The 19,894-nt window shown below is 36.7% G+C and overlaps 1 protein-coding gene across 8 annotated transcripts in view; it reads right to left on the bottom strand.

Moving 5' to 3' along the window:
* CTBP2 (C-terminal binding protein 2) overlaps positions 1–19,894 on the bottom strand; it is a 2,784,951-nt gene that overhangs the window by 106,710 nt on the left and 2,658,347 nt on the right. For all 8 annotated transcript variants that reach the window (XM_044056194.1, XM_044056191.1, XM_044056196.1 and 5 more), the window contains one exon: positions 1,041–1,171. In XM_044056194.1, the coding sequence (XP_043912129.1) occupies positions 1,041–1,171 (131 nt within the window). The remainder of the gene's footprint in view (positions 1–1,040; positions 1,172–19,894) is intronic.

Raw genomic sequence — 19,894 nt, 5'->3', positions numbered from 1 at the left:
TTGTCTGGGAAGACAAAGCTTCTTCTTAAGCTTGATGAAACTCTGTTGGCTTGTCACCCCCCCAAACAAAAGTGAAACAATTCTTTACATATTCATTTACTTAAAAAAATAAAGTCCAATCATATGTGCTGCTATGTATTATAAAAGTAAAAGAAAAATCAGTGACTTACAATAGAGAAAACAAACTGTGCACTTATAATTGGGCTTAAAACAGTGCACCAAAAACTACTCTACTTTTAATAGTAATTTGGAATTGAATTGAAAAAATATGGAACAAATTGCATTTGATTTGATTAATATCAATTAATGACTTTTTTGTTGCTGAGTTTTAACAGATAAGTGCAGGGTCACATATTTCTTGTATTTTTGTTGATTCAGTTTCTTTGGTAACGCGGGTGTTGGTAAACTCTGGTGTGTCACCTTTGATTCGTTTGTCATAGGTTCACCATCACTATTCTAGATGGTAGTTTTAATGTGTATATTTCTTCAAGATACAAATGCAGTGTGCAAATGGGTGCTGCCTTTTCATGTCATTTGTGCCACTGCAGCTTTCAAAGAGAAGAGTTTGAAAGCCAAGAAAACACAGACAACAGACTGACAATAAACTGTGGTCAGGAAAATAGGTAGATACACCAGCATTAATATAAAAAGTCATTAGTGGATGATGTGGTAACATTTATAAGAAATAACAAAATCTTAAATAAAGCAATAAAGACTTTTTTATTTTGTGCATAAATGACTACATGACCCATTGTAATAATGCAGATAAATATCATTTTTTTCTTACATTTTACTCCATCTTTTAGAATAAAGTTTTGCAATTTGTCAGAAATGAACATGAATACAATATCCAGCATGGTGAACATAATCAAGTCTGAACTACCAATAGTTAAGAACAGAAAACTTCAAACAGCAGTGATGAGATGTTTCCTCACCAGAAATGTATAAACTTTTATAATGTCATGTTGCAAGGTTTTTGCCCAATTACTAGTTGAAAAGTAACAGAATTCTATTCAGTCATTCATTGTGGTGCAGCTTACCTGAAAGGTTCAGATTCATGGACATCAAGGGCTGCACCCCGTATCCTCCCTTCTTTTAAGGCTTGGGCTAAAGCTTTCTCATCTACAAGTCCTCCACGGGCTGTATTCACCAGGAATGCCCCTTGCCTCATCTATGAAAAGAGAAAAAACAAGATAGTCAGCCCAGCAGTGATGTTCTCCATATGGATCCTGCAGCTGATAGTCTGGTTCAGTAAAAACATAAACATGAACAGAAATAAAGTACAGAAAAAAAGCAACAGGTGGTGTACCACAGGGCTCAGTGCTGGGCTCTCTCCCATTTGGTGTCTGTTTTTGAGATCATTAGGTCACCAGCCTTAGACTACGGTTACCCAAGTTTGCAGGTGACTGCAAACTGGGTGTTGTTATTCAATCTCTCACTGTCTTACGATTGCTACAGTATGGGTTAGATCATGTTAACAATTGGTAAAAGGGAAATGGTCTGAAATTAAATGTAAACGGACACAGTATAGTTTGTTTTGGTAAGCAAAACATTTGCACATACCATATAGGTAACTTATTCCTCCAGTCAGATATTGTCATAAGGGGTCTAGGCACTCTTACTGATAATTCCTTGTCTTTTGATCACCATATCTCCCTCAGTAATTTGGAAATCCTGCTATATGTCTCATTTAACAGATGGAAAGAAGTCTTAGTTCTCCTTTGCTGATATTTCATCACACCCATGACTGAATAAAAAGCAACTGTTGGTATGTATTTGTCTAAACTCAACTTCAGAGAACCAAAGCTAAAAAGATCAATGGCCTCAGAAAAGTTAGTTGTCAGGACAAACAGGTAGAATTCTTTCTCTCTCTCTGTACAGACTCCAGTATGGGGATCTGTATCTAGCCTTTCAAGCCATGAAATATTGAACCCTTTTTGGCCTCTTACTCCTTTGCAGAACAAATGGTTCATCAAATACGTGGTTAAAGCAACTTAACCTTCATCAACAGACAAATAAGGCACACAGGCATGATACATCTGTATCCCAATGTATCCCCCACCTGTGGTGCAAACTTCCACTGCATGCCACCTTCAAAGTAAACCTTGATAACTGAATGAGCAGCATCAAGTTCTCCCTGGTCTTTCTTGAGTTGCCCTCCTTGAAGTTGGAAATGCACTTGGAATATGGGTTATTAGGTAGACTTTTAATGATCTGCAGACTGACTGCATATTACTTACCTATAAACCCAAGAACTTAATAATAACTAAGGATGAAGTCTTAGAAAGACCTACCAGGAGATGCCAGCATTAATTTACAAAAACAGCAGTCAATAACATCTCGGTTTGAAAAGAACCCTATGATTTGTAATACCTGTAATACCTGTAAAATGGAAGTACATCTATGCCTAGGAGATTGAGGTAAAACAAATGAGCAGTAGTATATGTATACAATAAATATCAAACAGTTTGGAAGGAGTTAAGTGGCAGAGGTGTTTAGGGGAGAGAGTAGAGGGATACTGGAAATCTTGTTTTTATTTCAGAGATGAAGAACAAAAGGAGTAACTCACTGGAGAGATCTCTGTAAAGACAGTCCTGTAGAGGTATTTAGAAAATTCTGTGAAAGAGAATAGGTATATAACTTGTAGAAGGGGGCTTACACTCAGTATGGGGGCTTGAAAGGTTTGATTAAAAAATGACAAGAAAAGGGGGGGATGCAAAAGAAGAATATTAACAGGCTTAAAGTATCAATAAGGAGACATGGTTGATGCAATTAAGAGTCGGTAGGCAGAGGAAATATACAAAAACTAGCTGGAAAGACTCAACATGATATGGATAGGGAACAGTGAAAGATGCAAGGATGACACTTTTTAGGGGTAGCAGTAGGTGTGTTTTAAATTAAGAAAGTCAGACCAGTGGAAGACTTACTTAAGAAGACTTTGCATAGGTGGTACTAAACTTCAGTCAATATGACAAAGCATTATCATGTGGTAAAAAAATACTCTAATTACTGTCCAGCACTCACTGTGAGCCATGAATATGATAAATTCATGCTTATGTTTTTGCACTGTGCGTTTTGTCTTGAAGATATGCTCTCCAGAAGCCACCAAAATGGAACTTCCATGTGAGACTTTCTCAATTAACAAATATAAATCAACCAGTAAATAAATAACTGAATAACTATACAAATAATGAGGCTGTCAGGAGACAAGGGGGTTATGAGGAGGTGAACAGGTTTGGAAACTGAGTGCATAAAAGGAGTATAGGGAATGAGGTAGGATTTGTAAGGGACTGGAGATGTGTAACCCAGCTGAGAGGAAACAGATGTGATAGAAGAGTGGGAAATTTCAATGTAGTGAGACACTGGCAGGAAGTAGACTAGTAGTTTGAGTGTTAAAAGCTGTAAAGCATGGGCAAGTAAGAGGGCAGAAGAAGAAAGCTGGGGGAGAAGATAAGCATAACTCTGTGCTGAATTGTAGAGTGGTCAGCAATCAGGGAATGTTGAGAGGCAGGTGTGAGATTCAAGCTGCTCTACCCAGCTGTCTTCAGAATATTTTTCCTGGAGGGGCAAAGCCATTTTTGATGTAGAAAAGGCTAAGGGGGAAATACAAAAGTTTGTCCAACAAAAAGTGAGTCATCAAACAAAAGGACACTCTGCTTTTCATTCTTCTGATAATAAAGCTCATAAAGCGACTTGCCAGTGAAACTTTTCCAATGTTCCAAATGAAAATGCTTGAGAGACATAAAAAAGTAAAAAAGCTGGCTAGAATTGGGATTACTTTGGACTTAAACTGGAGTGTGGAGTAGGGAGATGGAGATGAACAGGAAGAAGACCAGCAACACTGAAAATAGTGAAGATATGTGAGACTATTAAGCATAAATTACATTTGTGAAATATGGCCTTACAAAAAAAAAATGGAAAGATTGGACTTTTGTTTACTTTGTTAAACTTGTGGGGAGTAAAATACATGTACCCCCTTCATGTCATTTTTGTTTGGTAGGAAACTGGAGGGAAAGGGAAAAAACACAGAAGGGAAAAACAAAAGTAGCTGTAAGCAAAACAATTTTTGTTCTTAACAGTATTTGTATAAAACATTTCACAATACAAAATTGCATGTTATATAGCAAAGCCTTTTCAATACTGTTGTATGTAACAAGATACTAAAGTAAAGAGGTGCATTTCTTTCTTCTCAGTTTTTGTTGTAAGAAATGTAGGTGTTACAAAGTAAAAAGAGAAGAAAGGCTGGGTTTAAGTAAATATGCTATAATTTTGAGTTGTTGAGGTGGGGGATGAGGTATGAAAGTGCAAAGATTATAACGTATGTAGAGTTGATAAGTTTAATCTTACTTTTTCTATGGTTAAAAGTTAATGCTTTCTGAAAGCATAACCGCTGTTTTTCACATCTGGGAGAGGAATGAAGACAAGACAAGAACAGACAGCAATTAGGTTAAGTAGAAGCACAGGCTATAACATGCATCTTAGCATGTATAAACTTAATCTTAATTTAAGTAATGCCTGTGGCATGCAAGCTGTTGATTTGAGACAATTGCTCCTATCAGGTAGGTTAAACTACATTATTTGAAGATGGGCATAGTTCTGTGTGTTTGTTTTAAGTTAATATGTTTTGGAGGTGTTTGGGGCGTGTGTTTGTTTGTTTGTTTGAGAGTTTTCATTAAAATAAGAAGTCTTGTAAAATGTGACATAGATGCAAATAGAGATGACAAGAAACAACTTTGTAAAAGATCAATCTGCCAAACATTAGTGGGTACATGTAATTAAGCAGAATGATGGTACTATACAAACTGCAGTGTATATATGAAAGACCTAATAAAAATTCTTTATTGGAAGCCACAAGTCTGCACCCATTATATATCATAAAAAATGTACATTTGTCACAATACTGTAAGGTAAAAAGTTTTTGTTCATATTCTCATGACTATAATGATTGTTCTAATAAGTTAACAGATTTTTAGCATTTGGTTATAGCCACCATGATATCCTCATGGTCAAAAATTTAGAGGATAGGAAAACAGGTCAGAGTTGTTATCTGATTCCAAAAACAATAATAAATATTTTGATATATTGTTTTTCACAACTACTTATGGATCTAATATGGTTCTTTTTAAAGAACTCATAAAAATATTGTTATATTCTGCAGTTGTAAATTTGTGGTTAAACGGGGTGAAACCTTTGCAGAATAAAACTAATTTTTATAAAAAAAAATGGTTAGGGCCAGATCTAAAAAAAAAAAAAAAACTGTGGGGGTACAAATCTAGTAGGTTGTTTTGCTTGTGGTCACTGTATAGCATGCATAGTTATTTACTTATTTTTTAAGTTTTATATCTGCCAATACTGTAAACATTTATGATATTAGAAATTTGACTACTAGTGACACTGAATGGATGATTTATTTAGTTATGTGTACCTGCTCTGCTTTCTATGTGGAAAAAATGTTGCATCAGTTTAGGGTTCTTATCTATGAACATCTCAGTGATCTGAGATGCAGGAAGAAATCTAATGCCTTATACAAACATACTTTAAAATATCCAAAGTCATCTTTCCCATTTTCAGGTATTGATAAAATCATATTTAAAATGCCTAACAAATTTAGCTGGTCTGATTTTCTCTCTAAATGTGAACAATTTTGGATTGTTACACTAGGTGCTTTATTTATGCCTGGATTGGATAAGGGGTTTTATTAAATTAGGTATGGACTTATTTCACTAAATTAGATATGGATATATTTTATCATTTGATATTTAATGAGCACTTTTTTGCTATGAGTTAGAATGTTTTCTAGTTTTCTAATACTGTTACTATTTAATGAATTAAATATATGTATTTATCTTAACAATGTGATATCAGATTGCTAACAGTATATTTACGACTGTTCATATGTTCTTTGTGATTATACTGAGGAAGGTGTTTAGCCAAAATTGGTCAATATCAGATCATGTTTTTCAAATAAATTAGTTATTTATTTTATTTTATTTTCAGTCTGATGACTGGGGAAGTCCATTGGCCAAGCAGAGCCCATTTTCAGTGGAGGCCCAAGGAGAAAAGCTCCAAAAGCAGTTAACAGAATATAACATAAGTACAGTATGGAATATACATTATAAAGAAGCATAAATATACAATTTAAAATACAAATACAAAATCGGGGACTATACCTTTAAAAAACACAAATGTTAAAATATAAATAAAGTCAAAAGTAATACAGATAATATAATTAAAAGTACAAGTCATAGAATATAATTAAAGGTACAAGTCATAAAGTGTTTATACAAGTTTAGTGTTTGTTCTAACAATACTGTTAGTGATCAGAGGTGATAGTAGATGAGATTGAAGGGAGGTTTGAAAGAGGTCTGAAAAAAGGTTCTTTTGAACTTTCACATATTTATTACTTATCTTTTTGGATGCTAAGATTTTTGCTATTTTTTTTTTGTTGATCAATGTCCATATTTATAGGGACACAATAAATGAAGTACTTAGGAGTATGATTTAAAAATGATTCTGTTATGGCAGATAAGGGTATGTGGGAAGAGACTAAACAAAAAAATAATACAAAAACTGAGAAACTGGGAGCTCTTGTTTATGGATATGGATAACAAGAAACAAGCAGGGAAAATGCTTTAGTCCCTTTAGTTTTATATACATGTCAGGCATATTTCTATCAACCAGAGTAGAAGTTGTGGACAGTAATTAATAAATAGTTGAAAGATTTTATCTGGAAGGGGAAGAGGGCAAGGTTTAAGTGGGATAAGCTGATCCTCCAATAGAACAAGGTGTTTTAGAATTTCCTGATTTGAAGGAATATATTAGAGCTACACAGTTAAGGCTCATATACATAACACAAGCATAAAGTTATAATTCAAAGCAGAAAGGGATAATGATGATGAAGTAGAGGGGGTTCAAGAAATAAGGAGAGAGTGGGATTTTGGATGCACATCCTCAAGGAGATTAACAAGTCATACAGAATATTCTAGTCATACAGCAGGACAAAGTTTTCTAAGAACTAAGCTGGCATACGAATGGAAAAAGGAGATTCTGCCGAGAGGGATGACTACAACTGGGGTACAGAGAATAGGCAGGATGGGGCTGGAATTTACTGGACAAAACTGGCAAAGGAAACATGGCATTGGAAACAAATAACTAGAGAGGAAAAGGTAATAGAATGGGAAAAGGCCAAGAAGACATATGGACTGCAGGCTAGAGACTGCCTTCCCTATCATGGACTGATATCAGACTATCAACAAAGAGAAAGTGATAAGGGAATCCAGAGTGAAAGACCAGCTCTGGTAGTGTTTTTATTTGAATCTAGAACAGAAGCTGTCCTTAAAAAGGGCTAATTAGTAGGACCTATAAAATATTGCATAATAACTATAGAAATCAATCAGAGGAGGTTAGGAAAGGACATGTGTATAGCTCCCAAACATACAACAAAGTCTAGAAGATTTAGGATTTTACTTGGAAGTGTTTGCATAGATATTTTTATATCCCAAGCAGACTCCAAAGATTTTTTCTTCAGGTAGATGGTAAATGTTGGAGGTGTGATAAGGAAGAGGTAACTGGGAACATATGTTTTGGGAATGTAATAAGTTGGCAGACTTTAAAAATTCCCTGCAGAGTACTCTGCCAGAAATATTGGGTGAACAAATGGGTATAATTAAGGAAATTATTTTTTGAGCCAGGATACAGGATCTGAATTGCCTAGATGTAGTAATGCCTTGTTAAGTTTAATTCTGGTGGCTGTCAACAAAAAGTTGTAACTATAAATGGAATCAAGTCTAAACCATTTAAAACATTAAACACAAAGCAGTTGTACTTGGAGTACTGATTACTACAGAGATAAAAGAACTGGAAGTGGGATCTTTCAAAAAGGGCAGGAGCAAATTACATAGAAAAAATATGAATCTGTGGGAACAATAAACACAGACTAATATTTTGGGGGATGAGTGATGTTTAAGGGAAGGCAAGAATTTAGAAATTTATGTACAGCTGGTTTGATGATAATTGTATAAAAGAATGTATGTGATGTGCAATAGTTGTAATTGTGAATATGTTAACAGGGTTTGTTTTCTTTCATATGAATGTATGTTAACAACATTAGTTTTCCTGCACACTCCTACCTGCTTACACTATAAAAACAAAATCCAACCATGTGAGTCAAACAAATGTGCTTCACTAATTTGTGTGTTCTCTTTCTTTACATCAACAAAAACTTTTCAAGCAAACGAGTAACTCAACCTTTTCAGTTAAGACCCTACAAAGGACTAACTGAAGAAACGGGGGCTTGATCATTCTCAAGCTCTGGATGTTAATTTATACTGTATAGCAGTTTTTGTTTTTTTAGTTACCTGCCCTTGTATTAACAGACTTTATCTTACCATAAAATGACGATTTCACTTTTTAACTAAAAAGTCTATAATTGCTTGTGTAAGGATATTGCTGATGATTCGGCTCATATTAAAGATCATGATTCTGTTAAGTTTGGACAAAATATTTAATAAAGAAAATGGTAAATCTTACATGAAAATAAATACGGAGAAATACTTACAAATAACTAACATTCATAAATATTTAATCTATGATAAATTATAACAGTTACATCATATTAGCTAAACTGGCATCTTTTGGATGACTGCACTGTTCAGTCTGCAAGAAAAACTTAATACTACATACATTGTTAAAATGATTTGGACCAAAATATTTGTGACTTTAAAGAAAAAAATTCTCAAACCCTATATAGTATTCCTTTTTAAATATAATCTGTATTATCATCTTACAGAAAAATTTGAACACAAAATTCAATCAAATAAGAAAACTAATACTAAAAATAAACATCAAAAATAGAAAAAATGTGATAGACATATTATACAGTTTCTTCCAAGAATATGGAATTCTAAAAATCAGAAGTCAACTTTCTTCAAAAATAATCTTGACAGTTGTATGGAGGATTTCAATGGGGGCTGACAGTAATCAAGCTTCTTGAATCCCAGTATGCCACATTCTTGACAATCTATGAATCAATGAACCTGCAATGGTGAAATAGACATGGGCCCTCTCAAGCTTGGCCATCAAACCCTGCTGGGGCCTGACAGCCATGGATGAGATTTTAGTGCCACCATCCCACAGCCAGGTGACTCAACAGCCAACTCATTTGGACCATGACGATCACTCCTTGGATGTTGACGATTAATTGAGGGATGGGTGGTTCCTACAGCCCAGGATCTACACTCTTGGGTGGAAGGGTGATGTGTTCCATCTGTTTCTCTCAAAATTGAAGGTATTTGTCTCTGGTCTATCTCTCTCTCTCTCTTACTCTTTCACATACTCTCTTTCTCATTCTTACTACCCTCTCTCTCCCACTATCATACTTGCTTTCTTTCTCTCACCCACTCTCTCTCATACTCTCTTTCTCATTCTTACTACCCCCTCTCTCCCACTATCATACTTGCTTTCTTTCTCTCACCCACTCTCTCTCATACTATCTTTCTCATTCTTACTATCCTCTCTCTCCCACTATCATACTTGCTTTCTTTCTCTCACCCACTCTTTCTCATACTCTCTTTCTCATTCTTACTATCCTCTCCCACCCACTATCATACTTGCTTTCTTTCTCTCACCCACTCTCTCTCATACTCTCTTTCTCATTCTTACTATCCTCTCTCTCCCCCACTATCATACTTGCTTTCTTTCTCTCACCCAATCTCACTCATACTCTCTCATTCTGACTATCCTCTCTCTCCCACTATCAAACTTGCTTTCTTTCTCTCACCCACTCTCTCTCATACTCTCTTTCTCATTCTGACTATCCTCTCTCTCCCACTATCATAATTGCTTTCTTTCTCACCCACTCTTTCTCATACTCTCTCTTACTCTTTGTCATATTCTTTCTCTCTGTTACTCTCCATCCCACTCTTGCTATTTTGTCTCCTACTCTGTGCACTACTCTCTTTTTCTCACTAACTACAAGCCATTGCCAGGACTTATACACTTAGTCCCCGTAGAATGAAAAGTGTTACAGGAAAGTTAAATCTCTACTTCCACCTTTCATTCCCACCCTTTCCTGATCACCTGCAGCAGTAACAGTACTGCTATACTGAAAAAATCCTTCTTTTGATATAACAACAGTATGTAACCACAGTACTTCTTAGCTATCCCTGCTTTTCCACATATTTTTGACAATGACTTTATTAGCCTGAATGTACCCATAAAGACTTAAAAAGTAAAAGCCCATGGAATCAGAAGCCATGTAGCTGAAATGCAGATATTTCCTTTAGGGGTCATTTATATATATATCCCACGACCTCTCCTATAGGAAGTTTAAGGTTTTACTCAGCGAAGACTGTAGCTTGGCTACATCTTTCATGCAGTTTTTACTGAATGTTTTGTCTGTGTGACTTTTCAACCCTTTGGTTTGTATGTATATATCAACACACACATGAACACAAACACGCACAAGTGCACACACAGGTGTGTATGTATGTATGTGTATATATATATATATATATATATATATATATATATATATATATACATACATATAATCAAACACAAAACTGTTCAAATACTAGAAACTCAGTCCCAAAGACTGAACTTCAAAATACAGAATAAAACTGCAATGAAACATAATTTATACAGGGAGACAAAACCCTCTGCACCCCCCACACCCCTTGCAAATTCTATACACCAACACCAAGATCATACTACTGTAGGTAGCAGATGGGTTTGCCATTGTCGTCATTTGATTGGATGACTGGAACTCATTTATAATATGATATATATGTGTGTGTGTGCATGTATATATATATATATATATATATATATATATATATATATATATATATATAGGTTAATAGAGTAGCTCTAGGCTAACTGCTCTTCTGGGTCATTTTAAGCCTAGCCATTTACCCCATGTGAGAATTGAACCCTGCACCTTGTGTTTGTAAGGTAAACACCTTAACTATTATGCCAACCTCCCACCCACATATATGGGTTCCCTATTTAATTTCTAAATACTGAAATCATGAATTTCAGTATTTTGAAATTATAATAGGAAAGGCTTGAAATCCTGGAACACCAGAAGCGCGAAATTCAAAATCTCGAAGTATGGAGATTTTGAATTAGTGCTTCTGGTGTTGTGGTATGTGAATGGTAAGATGTGAGTTTGGGTATGTATGTATGTGTATGTGTGTTGGTTAGGGGCTTTAGTGGTGTATGCCAGTGTGTGTTTTGACTGTGATGTGTGTGTGCAAGGATGTGTACAATGTGTGGGAGTGAGTTACCTGGGTGTGTCTGATTGTGCAATCTCAGAGTTAGTATATATAAGTAGGGGTGTGAGTGGGGTGCAGGGATGCTTGCCCCCCTGCTAATCTGTAGTGTAGGATATTATGTTTGAGTTAGGGGGAAGTTGTGTGTATGTGTTTGTGTGTGCTGTATCTGTAGTGTACCATCGGATTTAGAATTTCATGGTTTTAGGGTTCCGGTGTTTTGTGTGTTCGGCTATGTAATTTCGAAATACTGAAATTTGGGATTTCAGTATTTCAAAATGACATAGTGAATCCATATATATATATATATATATATATATATATATATATATATATATATATATATATATATATATACACTATTAACTATGGCAGAACTCATCAAATAGTGAAGTAGAAGTAACACACACATAAAATTACTGATACAAATACTATACATAGATCTTTTGTATTAAATATGGTATAAATGAATACTACTGCTTTAAGATGGAATACGTCCTTACCTTAGTTCATAGGTTCATACTAGGCTATCTGCCCAAGGGCATTTATAAGCCTAGCCCATAGTTATGTGGCTTTCGCCACCCCTTTAGTTTGAATAAAACTATGCCTATTATTTTGCTGTGCCTCTGTCAAGCAGTGACACTGAAGTAATCCCTGGGGGATATCTGCGATCTCCCATCCATTGGTCAAGATTCCTCTTGAACAAGGCCAGCGAGGTGCTCTGCCTCACATGTACCGGGATTTTGTTCCACAGCATAGGGAGTCTCTGGGTGATGAATGTGTCCCTCCAGCACGTTCTATTAATAACCGTGTCAAGGTTTAAGTCTCCCGCCCTTGTGGTTCTGAGGGATCTAGATTTTTTGAGGTGAAGCATATTCATCAAATCTGGGTTTGACATGGCCTTATATGTCAGGCACAGGTCACCTCTGAGCAAGCGGTATGAGACTGAATAGAGCTGGAGTTCTTTCAGTCGGGCAGCAGAAGACATATTTTTGAGACCCTTTATCCTTTTGGTGAGGAACTTTTGGGGCCTTTCCAGCTGCTGCAGGTGTCGGGTCTGATACATTCTGAATGGGGCATTGTACTCAATCATAGGTCTAATGAGTGATGAGTACAGGGGGACGATGACCTCCCTTGATCTAGATGTGAATCCCTTCATGATCAGGTGGGCAATGTAGAAGGTCTTCCTAACTACTTTAGCAACATGAGTGTCAAACGAAAGGCTACTGTCAACCTGGGTCTCCAGATCCCTGATGACTTCTTCTGTGCTCAGTGGATTGCCACCTATATGGTAGCTAGGGGTAACCTTGTTTTTCCCGAAGGGTATGACTATGCATTTCTTGGCGTTTAACTTTAGGCCATGGCTCTGGCACCAGTTATCCGTTTCTGTGAGGCCCTTCTGAAGGATATCTGTGTCAGATGTGTTTTCGACTATGGCCCAGTTTGCAGTCATCTGCAAACTTTGTCAGCCATAACCCTCCTGTGTTTGCTTGTACTTCAGAAAAGTAGATGCCGAACAAGAGTGGACCCAGGACTGAGCCCTGTGGGACACCACTTGTGACAGGCTTTGAGTCTGACATGGCTCCAGCAACTCTGACCCTGTGGGTTCTGTCACTTAGCCAGTTTGCAACCCATCTTGTGATGTATGGGTTTACATTCAAGCTGATGAGATTTTCGATGATACCTGAGTGGGGTATTGTGTCAAGGCCTTTGCCAGGTCGAGGTAGGCTGTATGGACTGCCTTTCCTCATCAATGGCCTTGGTGACTGTCTCAAAAGTCAACCAAGTTTAAAAGGCATGATCTGCCTTTGACAAAGCCAAACTGGGTTGGATCCAAAGTCTGCAAGTTCCCTATGTCTTTATTTATGAGTTCCATTATGATCCTCTCCATGGCTTTGCAGATAAGGCTTGTCAAGCTAATGGGACGGTAATTACCAGGGTCGGTGGAGGCACCGCCCTTGTGAAGTGGGACCACAGTCGCCGTGCGCCACTCCTTGGGTACATATCCTGAGGTGAGGCTAAGATTAAACAGCAGTCCTAACTGCGGGTTTAATTCCTCATTGAGTTCGTGGAGCACACAGCCGGGGACACCATCCGGTCCCATGGATGCTGTGTTTTTTGCCTTGGAGAGGGCAGTTCTCACCTGGGCGTTGGAGATGTTTGGGGGGCTACAATCCTCTGGTATTGATATCTCTCCTTTTGGGGACGGGAGAAGTTTGCACTGAACCTGTCAGCCAGTATGTTGGCAATGTGTGTAGGTTCAGTAATCTTCACATCATTTTGAACTAATTCTGAGCATATCTGGGAGTTTCCTCCTAGGTTTCTAACATAGCTAAAGAAGGCCTTATGATTGTCTTTTGAGTCCTTGGCGATTTTTCTCTCAAAATTTGCCTTGGATGATTTTATGAGAGCTCTTAGTTTTTTACTTATAATGATCAAAGGTGTCTTACCTTTCAAGGATTTTGCTCTATCTTGTCAGCATGTCTCTTTAAGAACAGTGGAGAATTTATTGTATTAGCTAGAGAAGATTTACATAATGAAGCAATTAAAGCTATATAAATTGAGGGCTGAGAAAGCAAGTCTTTAGAGAGTCTATCTGTCCTTTCTGAAGCAGGATTTGATGCCTGGAACAGTAGTTCTGGTGAACTAGAAGTATATACCAGTGGTCCTGAACTGCTAAGACTAAATGAGAAAGAGAAAGAGAGAGAGAGAGAGAAAGTGGGAGAGAGAAAAATAAATACTTACTGAGACAGACTTTATTTCAGCACATTGGGTTTGTTTTGAAAGTAGTGGCTCTCTTTTATTGAAGATCCTGCATTTTTGAAGGTTTTTTTAATATGATAAACAATGGTGTTTTTTAAGATTGGTGTGTCTGTTTTTAATGCATTCTCCACAATGATTTAGAATGTAAGCATTTTCAGCACACTTTTTTTCATGCCAAAGTTCTAATATTATACTTGTTAAAGGCAAGATGCTACTCATTTAAATACAAGTTTACCCAGCATGAGAAACAGTCTTGTGGTGTGTGCTGGAAGTTTTTTTTTTCCTCTATTGAGTATACATGTGTGTTGATTTTGTTTGCAATGATAACAGCTGATGACAATTACTGAACAGCATCACTGCTACAGCCAAAATGATGGTGGCAGTGGCCAACCCAATGGCTAGTGTCAGGAACATTCCACCACTTGTTGTTGTGTCTTTTGGCTTTTCCCGGTTAGGGGTTGCCACAGCGGAACTCCGGTCCGCTAATGATTGGCAGTAGATTTTTACATGCCGAGTTGCCAGCTCTGACGCACAACCTTCACCGAAGGTACGCCCATTTACGCATGTCTCCACACAGAAGACGCTGTAGCTGAGAATCGAACAGGACAATGTCATACTGTGAGGCGACAATGCTACCGCAGCACCACCACTAAGACAACTAATTAGAAGGACTTTAAGGTACATCCTGTTATCTTTGAGTGGTGTGCCTACCAGGAGGGATGTGACTGAACTGACTGGACCAGGATTTCTTCAGCTCAGATTACTAGAAAACCACTGAAAGCCTTCATGGCCATAGAAGGGATTGAGTATCAGGACTATGGAAATGTCAAAAAGCCATTACCTGCCAGTGCTGATGTTACCTGAGGGTCATACGTTCAAAAGTTGCATAGCTAGATTTTTTTCCTCATAACAAAATGTTAAAATCATGCTTACATTATTTAGAGCATATAACTTATGCTAAGATTTTGAAGGTAACACACTAAACATAAAATGGTATAAATATTAGCCATTAACAAATATGAGATTTCTGCCTACTTCTTTAAAAAAGTGGGTCTGTAAAATGAACCCTAAGGACTGTAAACATTTTTATTTATACTACCAGAAAGATTTTTATGCCATAAACTATGTATAGAACACTGGCTAGATTAATAAAACCTGCATCAACTGTAGGTAGTAATAAAAAGTACCACCTGTAGACATATTCTGCTTCAAATGTGGAAAAAGGGTCACATAACTAGATGTTGTACTAGTGACAGTAACACTGATATACCAGTTAAAACTATGTCCTCTCTAAAGCATACCATTGGTAATATTATGCCTATGAAATGTGATAAAGTATCTGCTAAAATGAAAGAGAAAGCATTTGTTTACTGCACTACTGCAAAGTTAATTAAATGCTGTGTCTTAACTGGTGAGAAAGAAACAAGGCCTAATATATTCAGGCCAAATGGTGATGCTGATAAAGGTACAGCATGTATGTATAAAGAAAACCCTTACTACACAAGCTTGCACGTGAAGTAATTTGCATTCATGTTGATAAAAAACAGCATTCCATTAGTCAGCTAGAAATATAAACTAAGTTTGTGGAGGTAGTTCATCTTACTGCTGTAGTATCCACTCACTGAAAGGGTGGTATTCAGTTATGCTGAGACAGACTGTGAGCCACATAAATAAAGAAAGGTAAAGGAGAGGGTAGTATATGTTGACAGACAAAAAAAAACTCTGAACAGAACACAAATGGTACTCCTGTTCAGCCTCAATATAGGGACACTGAAGGGAAGAAAGACTGTTCTATTAATCAGATTCATGAAAGGAGCAAGAAAAAATTAATATGGCAGACATAATAGCTAGCACAAAAGAATGTGTTTTCAAGGCAAAGAATTAGTACAGTGAGATACCAGTTCCTCAACTGATAGGAAAGGAGGCAGCATCTACTACTTCATGACAGGCTGACCCTGGGGAAACTCCAGAACTGGCTAACCTTCATGTAAGTCACTTACATTTTAAAAAAGCCCAACAGGAGGATGACACATTCAGCAGAACAAGGAAAATAAAGCCTGGAGTTGTAGGGGGAGAACCTGAACAAGATGCTACAACTTCTTAGCCATACTTTGCATTGCAAAATGACTTGGGTAAATATTATTCATACTCAAACCTTATAGAAATCTAGTGATGACAGTAGCACATAGCCTTATGTTAGAGGACACTTAGAAATGAATAAGAATAAAGCAAACATACTAACAAGATTTTACAGGCTGGGAATAATGAAAGATGTTAAGTTCTAATGCCTATTACAGTAGGTGCTATTGAAGATATTGCTATGGATGTTGTTGGGCCAAATTATTTTGGCTTTATCTCAACTGTGTGAATCCTTTTGTACCCTTGTTCCCAGCATTATTGGTTTATTAGTTTGAGTCTGAGTTATAACGCTACACTTTTCCTTGGTTTGTTGAGTTGCTCATTGTGTTTGGGGCCGGGAAGATGAATTCCATGGATGATATTCCATCTGTTTTCTCTTCTATACATCAGGAGGGATTGAACGAAGTTCAGTCTAAGTTGGCAGCAGTTAAAGGAGAGTTAATGTGGCTTATTGAATTGTTTTTTCATATTCCTGGTGGTTCAATGGTGTGTTCCAATAGCTCCGCCCCCTCTGGGCTCTGCTCAAATGGAGTGAATCAACATGACAGCGTGGCAGCAGAAGATGAAGTGGCTTCTGTGAGTTCTGATTCTGTTACAGGTAATGGAGTTAAAGGGAAGGTTTTTAACAGTTTGAAGAAGAATCCTTGTGCAGTCGGTACCAGAAACAGTACAGACTGAGCAGTACCTTCCACCAGTACACAACACGAGTTTTTGCAAAGACATTCTGATAATGGTCAAGGTACTATATCTAAAAAAACTTAAGCTATGGCAGTTTCTTTACCTCTACCTCTACCTCTTAACAGAAACACTGGGTTTACGTTTCCAGATCCTAGGAACACTTTTTCAGATCCTATTAATAATTTTACTGAAGGGTATGATGTTCCATGCTTACAGCATGTACTGGATAAACCATTTGATTTTTCCTTGCTCAATGAATCTAATAGAGAGCAGATTGTTGGGACTGTAGAAAGAGTTCCTGCTTGTTCACTAAAAGATATAATTGTACAGATGGAGGAAAAAAATAAAAAAATGAAGACTTTGCAGGTTGACAACAATTATCTGAAACAGTGTTTGCACATTAAAATTGTTCCTCGGGGACTACAGATTGTTAAATTTCCTTTTGGGCTGGAATTGCATAATCATATTATATGTTGAATTTATTAGAGTGTTTGAGTGTCATAGTTTTATGGAGTTGCTAATCAAGTTTAATGAAGTGAATATTAACTCTTTACTTAAACAAGTAGAGAAATTTAATTTAGATATACAAAATGATTTAATTTTGACCAATGGAATAGAAATGCGATACTGTTTATAAATGTAAGCAAAATAAACTTGATAGGGATACCAAGCAATATGTGAATAATGAAGCTTACCCTACTTAATTATTGATTCATGGGATTTCTTAGGGAGACTGAAAAGTGAATTATGGAGTAAACATTTAGTGTTCTTGACGACTGATGTGGTAGACGTGTTTACCATTATTCCTATAGAAGAAGGGTTAGAATCTTTCCATAATAGCATTGTCCAGTACACCTCCTTTTCAAATGACAAAAGTAACAATAGTAGATTTAATGTCAATGGTACTAGACAATAGGTTCATAGGTGTTTACTAGGGTAATGCTTACAAGGGCCTTTTTAAGCCTAGCCATGCATCCCAAATCTCTGACAAGTTCTGATACCCTTGAAAAGTGTAAGCATGGGCCTGGGAGATGAACCATTTACAGGTTACCTGTGTCCATTAGAGACATAGGTGCTAAACCAGGGATGAATTTCCAGTTTCCATCCAATTGTCCAAGTTGCATTTGAATTGGGTTAGGGAGAAACTCTGCTTCACATGGATAGGGAGCCTGTTCCATAGATGGGGTAGTCTCTGAGATACATACCTATCTCTCCAGCAGGTTCTAGTTATATCACAGGCAAGGTTTAAGTCTTTAGAATGGGTAATTCTGGTGTTGTTTATTTCACTTTCTTTGAAGAAGAGCTGTTTAAACAAACCAGCGGTGTTGCTATGGGTGCTTCTTGCATCCTGATTTACTCCAACCTAGTTCTACTGGACTGGGAGAAGAGATTTGTTTTCAGTTACTTGTTTTTTCAGTAATAGTTTTTATACGTTAGATTTTTGGATGATATTTTTATTTTATGGAAAGGTTCTGAACATAGTATACCTGCTTTTATTCAATATTTGAACCAAAATTCAGACTACTTAAGATTCACTTATAACTTTGGTAAGGACAGGATTAATTTTTCTGGGCACTTTAATTTAGCACACTCAAAATGGTTTTAAGTCTCAAGTGTGCAGAAAGTCCACATTTAATAATTCATACTTGTGTTTTTTGAGCTGTCACCCTCTTCCTCAAAAACAAACAGCCTAGTGAAGGGACAATGCATCTGTGTTGCCAAGATAACATTGCATCCAGAAGATCTTACATCAGAGCTAGACAAAGTCCCCCCCGCCTAATTATGGGGAATGACATTAGAGAGTATGTTCAAGCCGAATTGGGGAGGGGTCAAGTATAGACCATTATTAGGGGTAGGACTATCTCAAGAAATTCAGTTCCTACCAAGAGCTAATTTTGTAAGGGCATTAGTGGTCCAGTATAGCCTCCAGTCTGAGGAAATTAAGAGTATTGTCAAAATGAACTGGAACATTGTAAAGTTTCCTATGTCACAAGTGATAATTCAATAAAGGTGTTTGGAAAAAAAAAAGGAACTGGAACATTTTAAAAACTAGTCCCACTATTATAAACCTTTAAGGTATGGAACCCCCTTTTATTCATAAAACAGGTTGTAAAATGAAAAATCTTATTGAAGGTGGGCACAATTACAATGTGTCTCAGGACAGATCTAAAAGTGGGGCTGTTAAATGTGGGATGTCGCCAGTGCTCGTAGAAGAGAAAACATTAACTTCAGAAAACAGCACTTACACTCAGGTGTATGTTAGGAAAGGAAATAGCTGTTCCAAAGATGTGGTTTATTTAGCCAAATGCTCAGCATGTCCTGTGTTTTATGTAGGTAAAACTGAGTGAAGCCTTCGTAAATGTATATACAACTATGACATTCGTAAGAAAAATAAAAACAATGCTTTGTTTAAACATTCTGCAATCTGTCAAGCTTATAGCAAATTCAAATTTGCTATTCTTGAACAACTTAAACCAAATTCCGGGAAGGGGGGGGGGTGATATGAAGGTGTGGTTAGAAAACATAGAATTTAGGTGGCATCTTAAATTAAAAACAACAAGTTTTCCTGGATTTAATATCCATATTTCAGTTCAGCCTGTTTTATTAAAGAGATCAGATACGTTTTAGGTGCCATACAATTAAGTTTTTATTATTTTGTTCATCTGCCTTTTAATGCATTATTTAATTCTCATCAGATTTTTATTTTTTTATTAATATACTTTTTTTATACACAGTTTTATCACAGTTATGTTATGTGTAGTATGCCTTTAAATTACTGTGTTTAATTTACTCAATTAAGTGCCGTGACAATTATTTAAAGAATCAGTTAATGGGTTGTGTTCATTCTAATGAAGTCCTGCTAGAGTAAGGACAAAAGCGCTCAATAAATCTTTTGGCATTATCTCAACTGTGTGAATCCTTTTGGACCCTGGCTCCATTAGTTTGAGTCCGAGTTACAATGCTACACTTTTCTTCAGTTTGTGGAAAATCCAGCAATGGGTTTCAACACACTTTTGCTGTAACATACTATGCAACTAAGC

Source organism: Protopterus annectens, chromosome 14.part0 (assembly GCF_019279795.1).
Source record: "Protopterus annectens isolate FY-2018-M chromosome 14.part0, PAN1.0, whole genome shotgun sequence".
NCBI lineage: Eukaryota > Metazoa > Chordata > Ceratodontiformes > Protopteridae > Protopterus > Protopterus annectens.
This window is presented reverse-complemented; position numbering and strand designations above follow the sequence as displayed.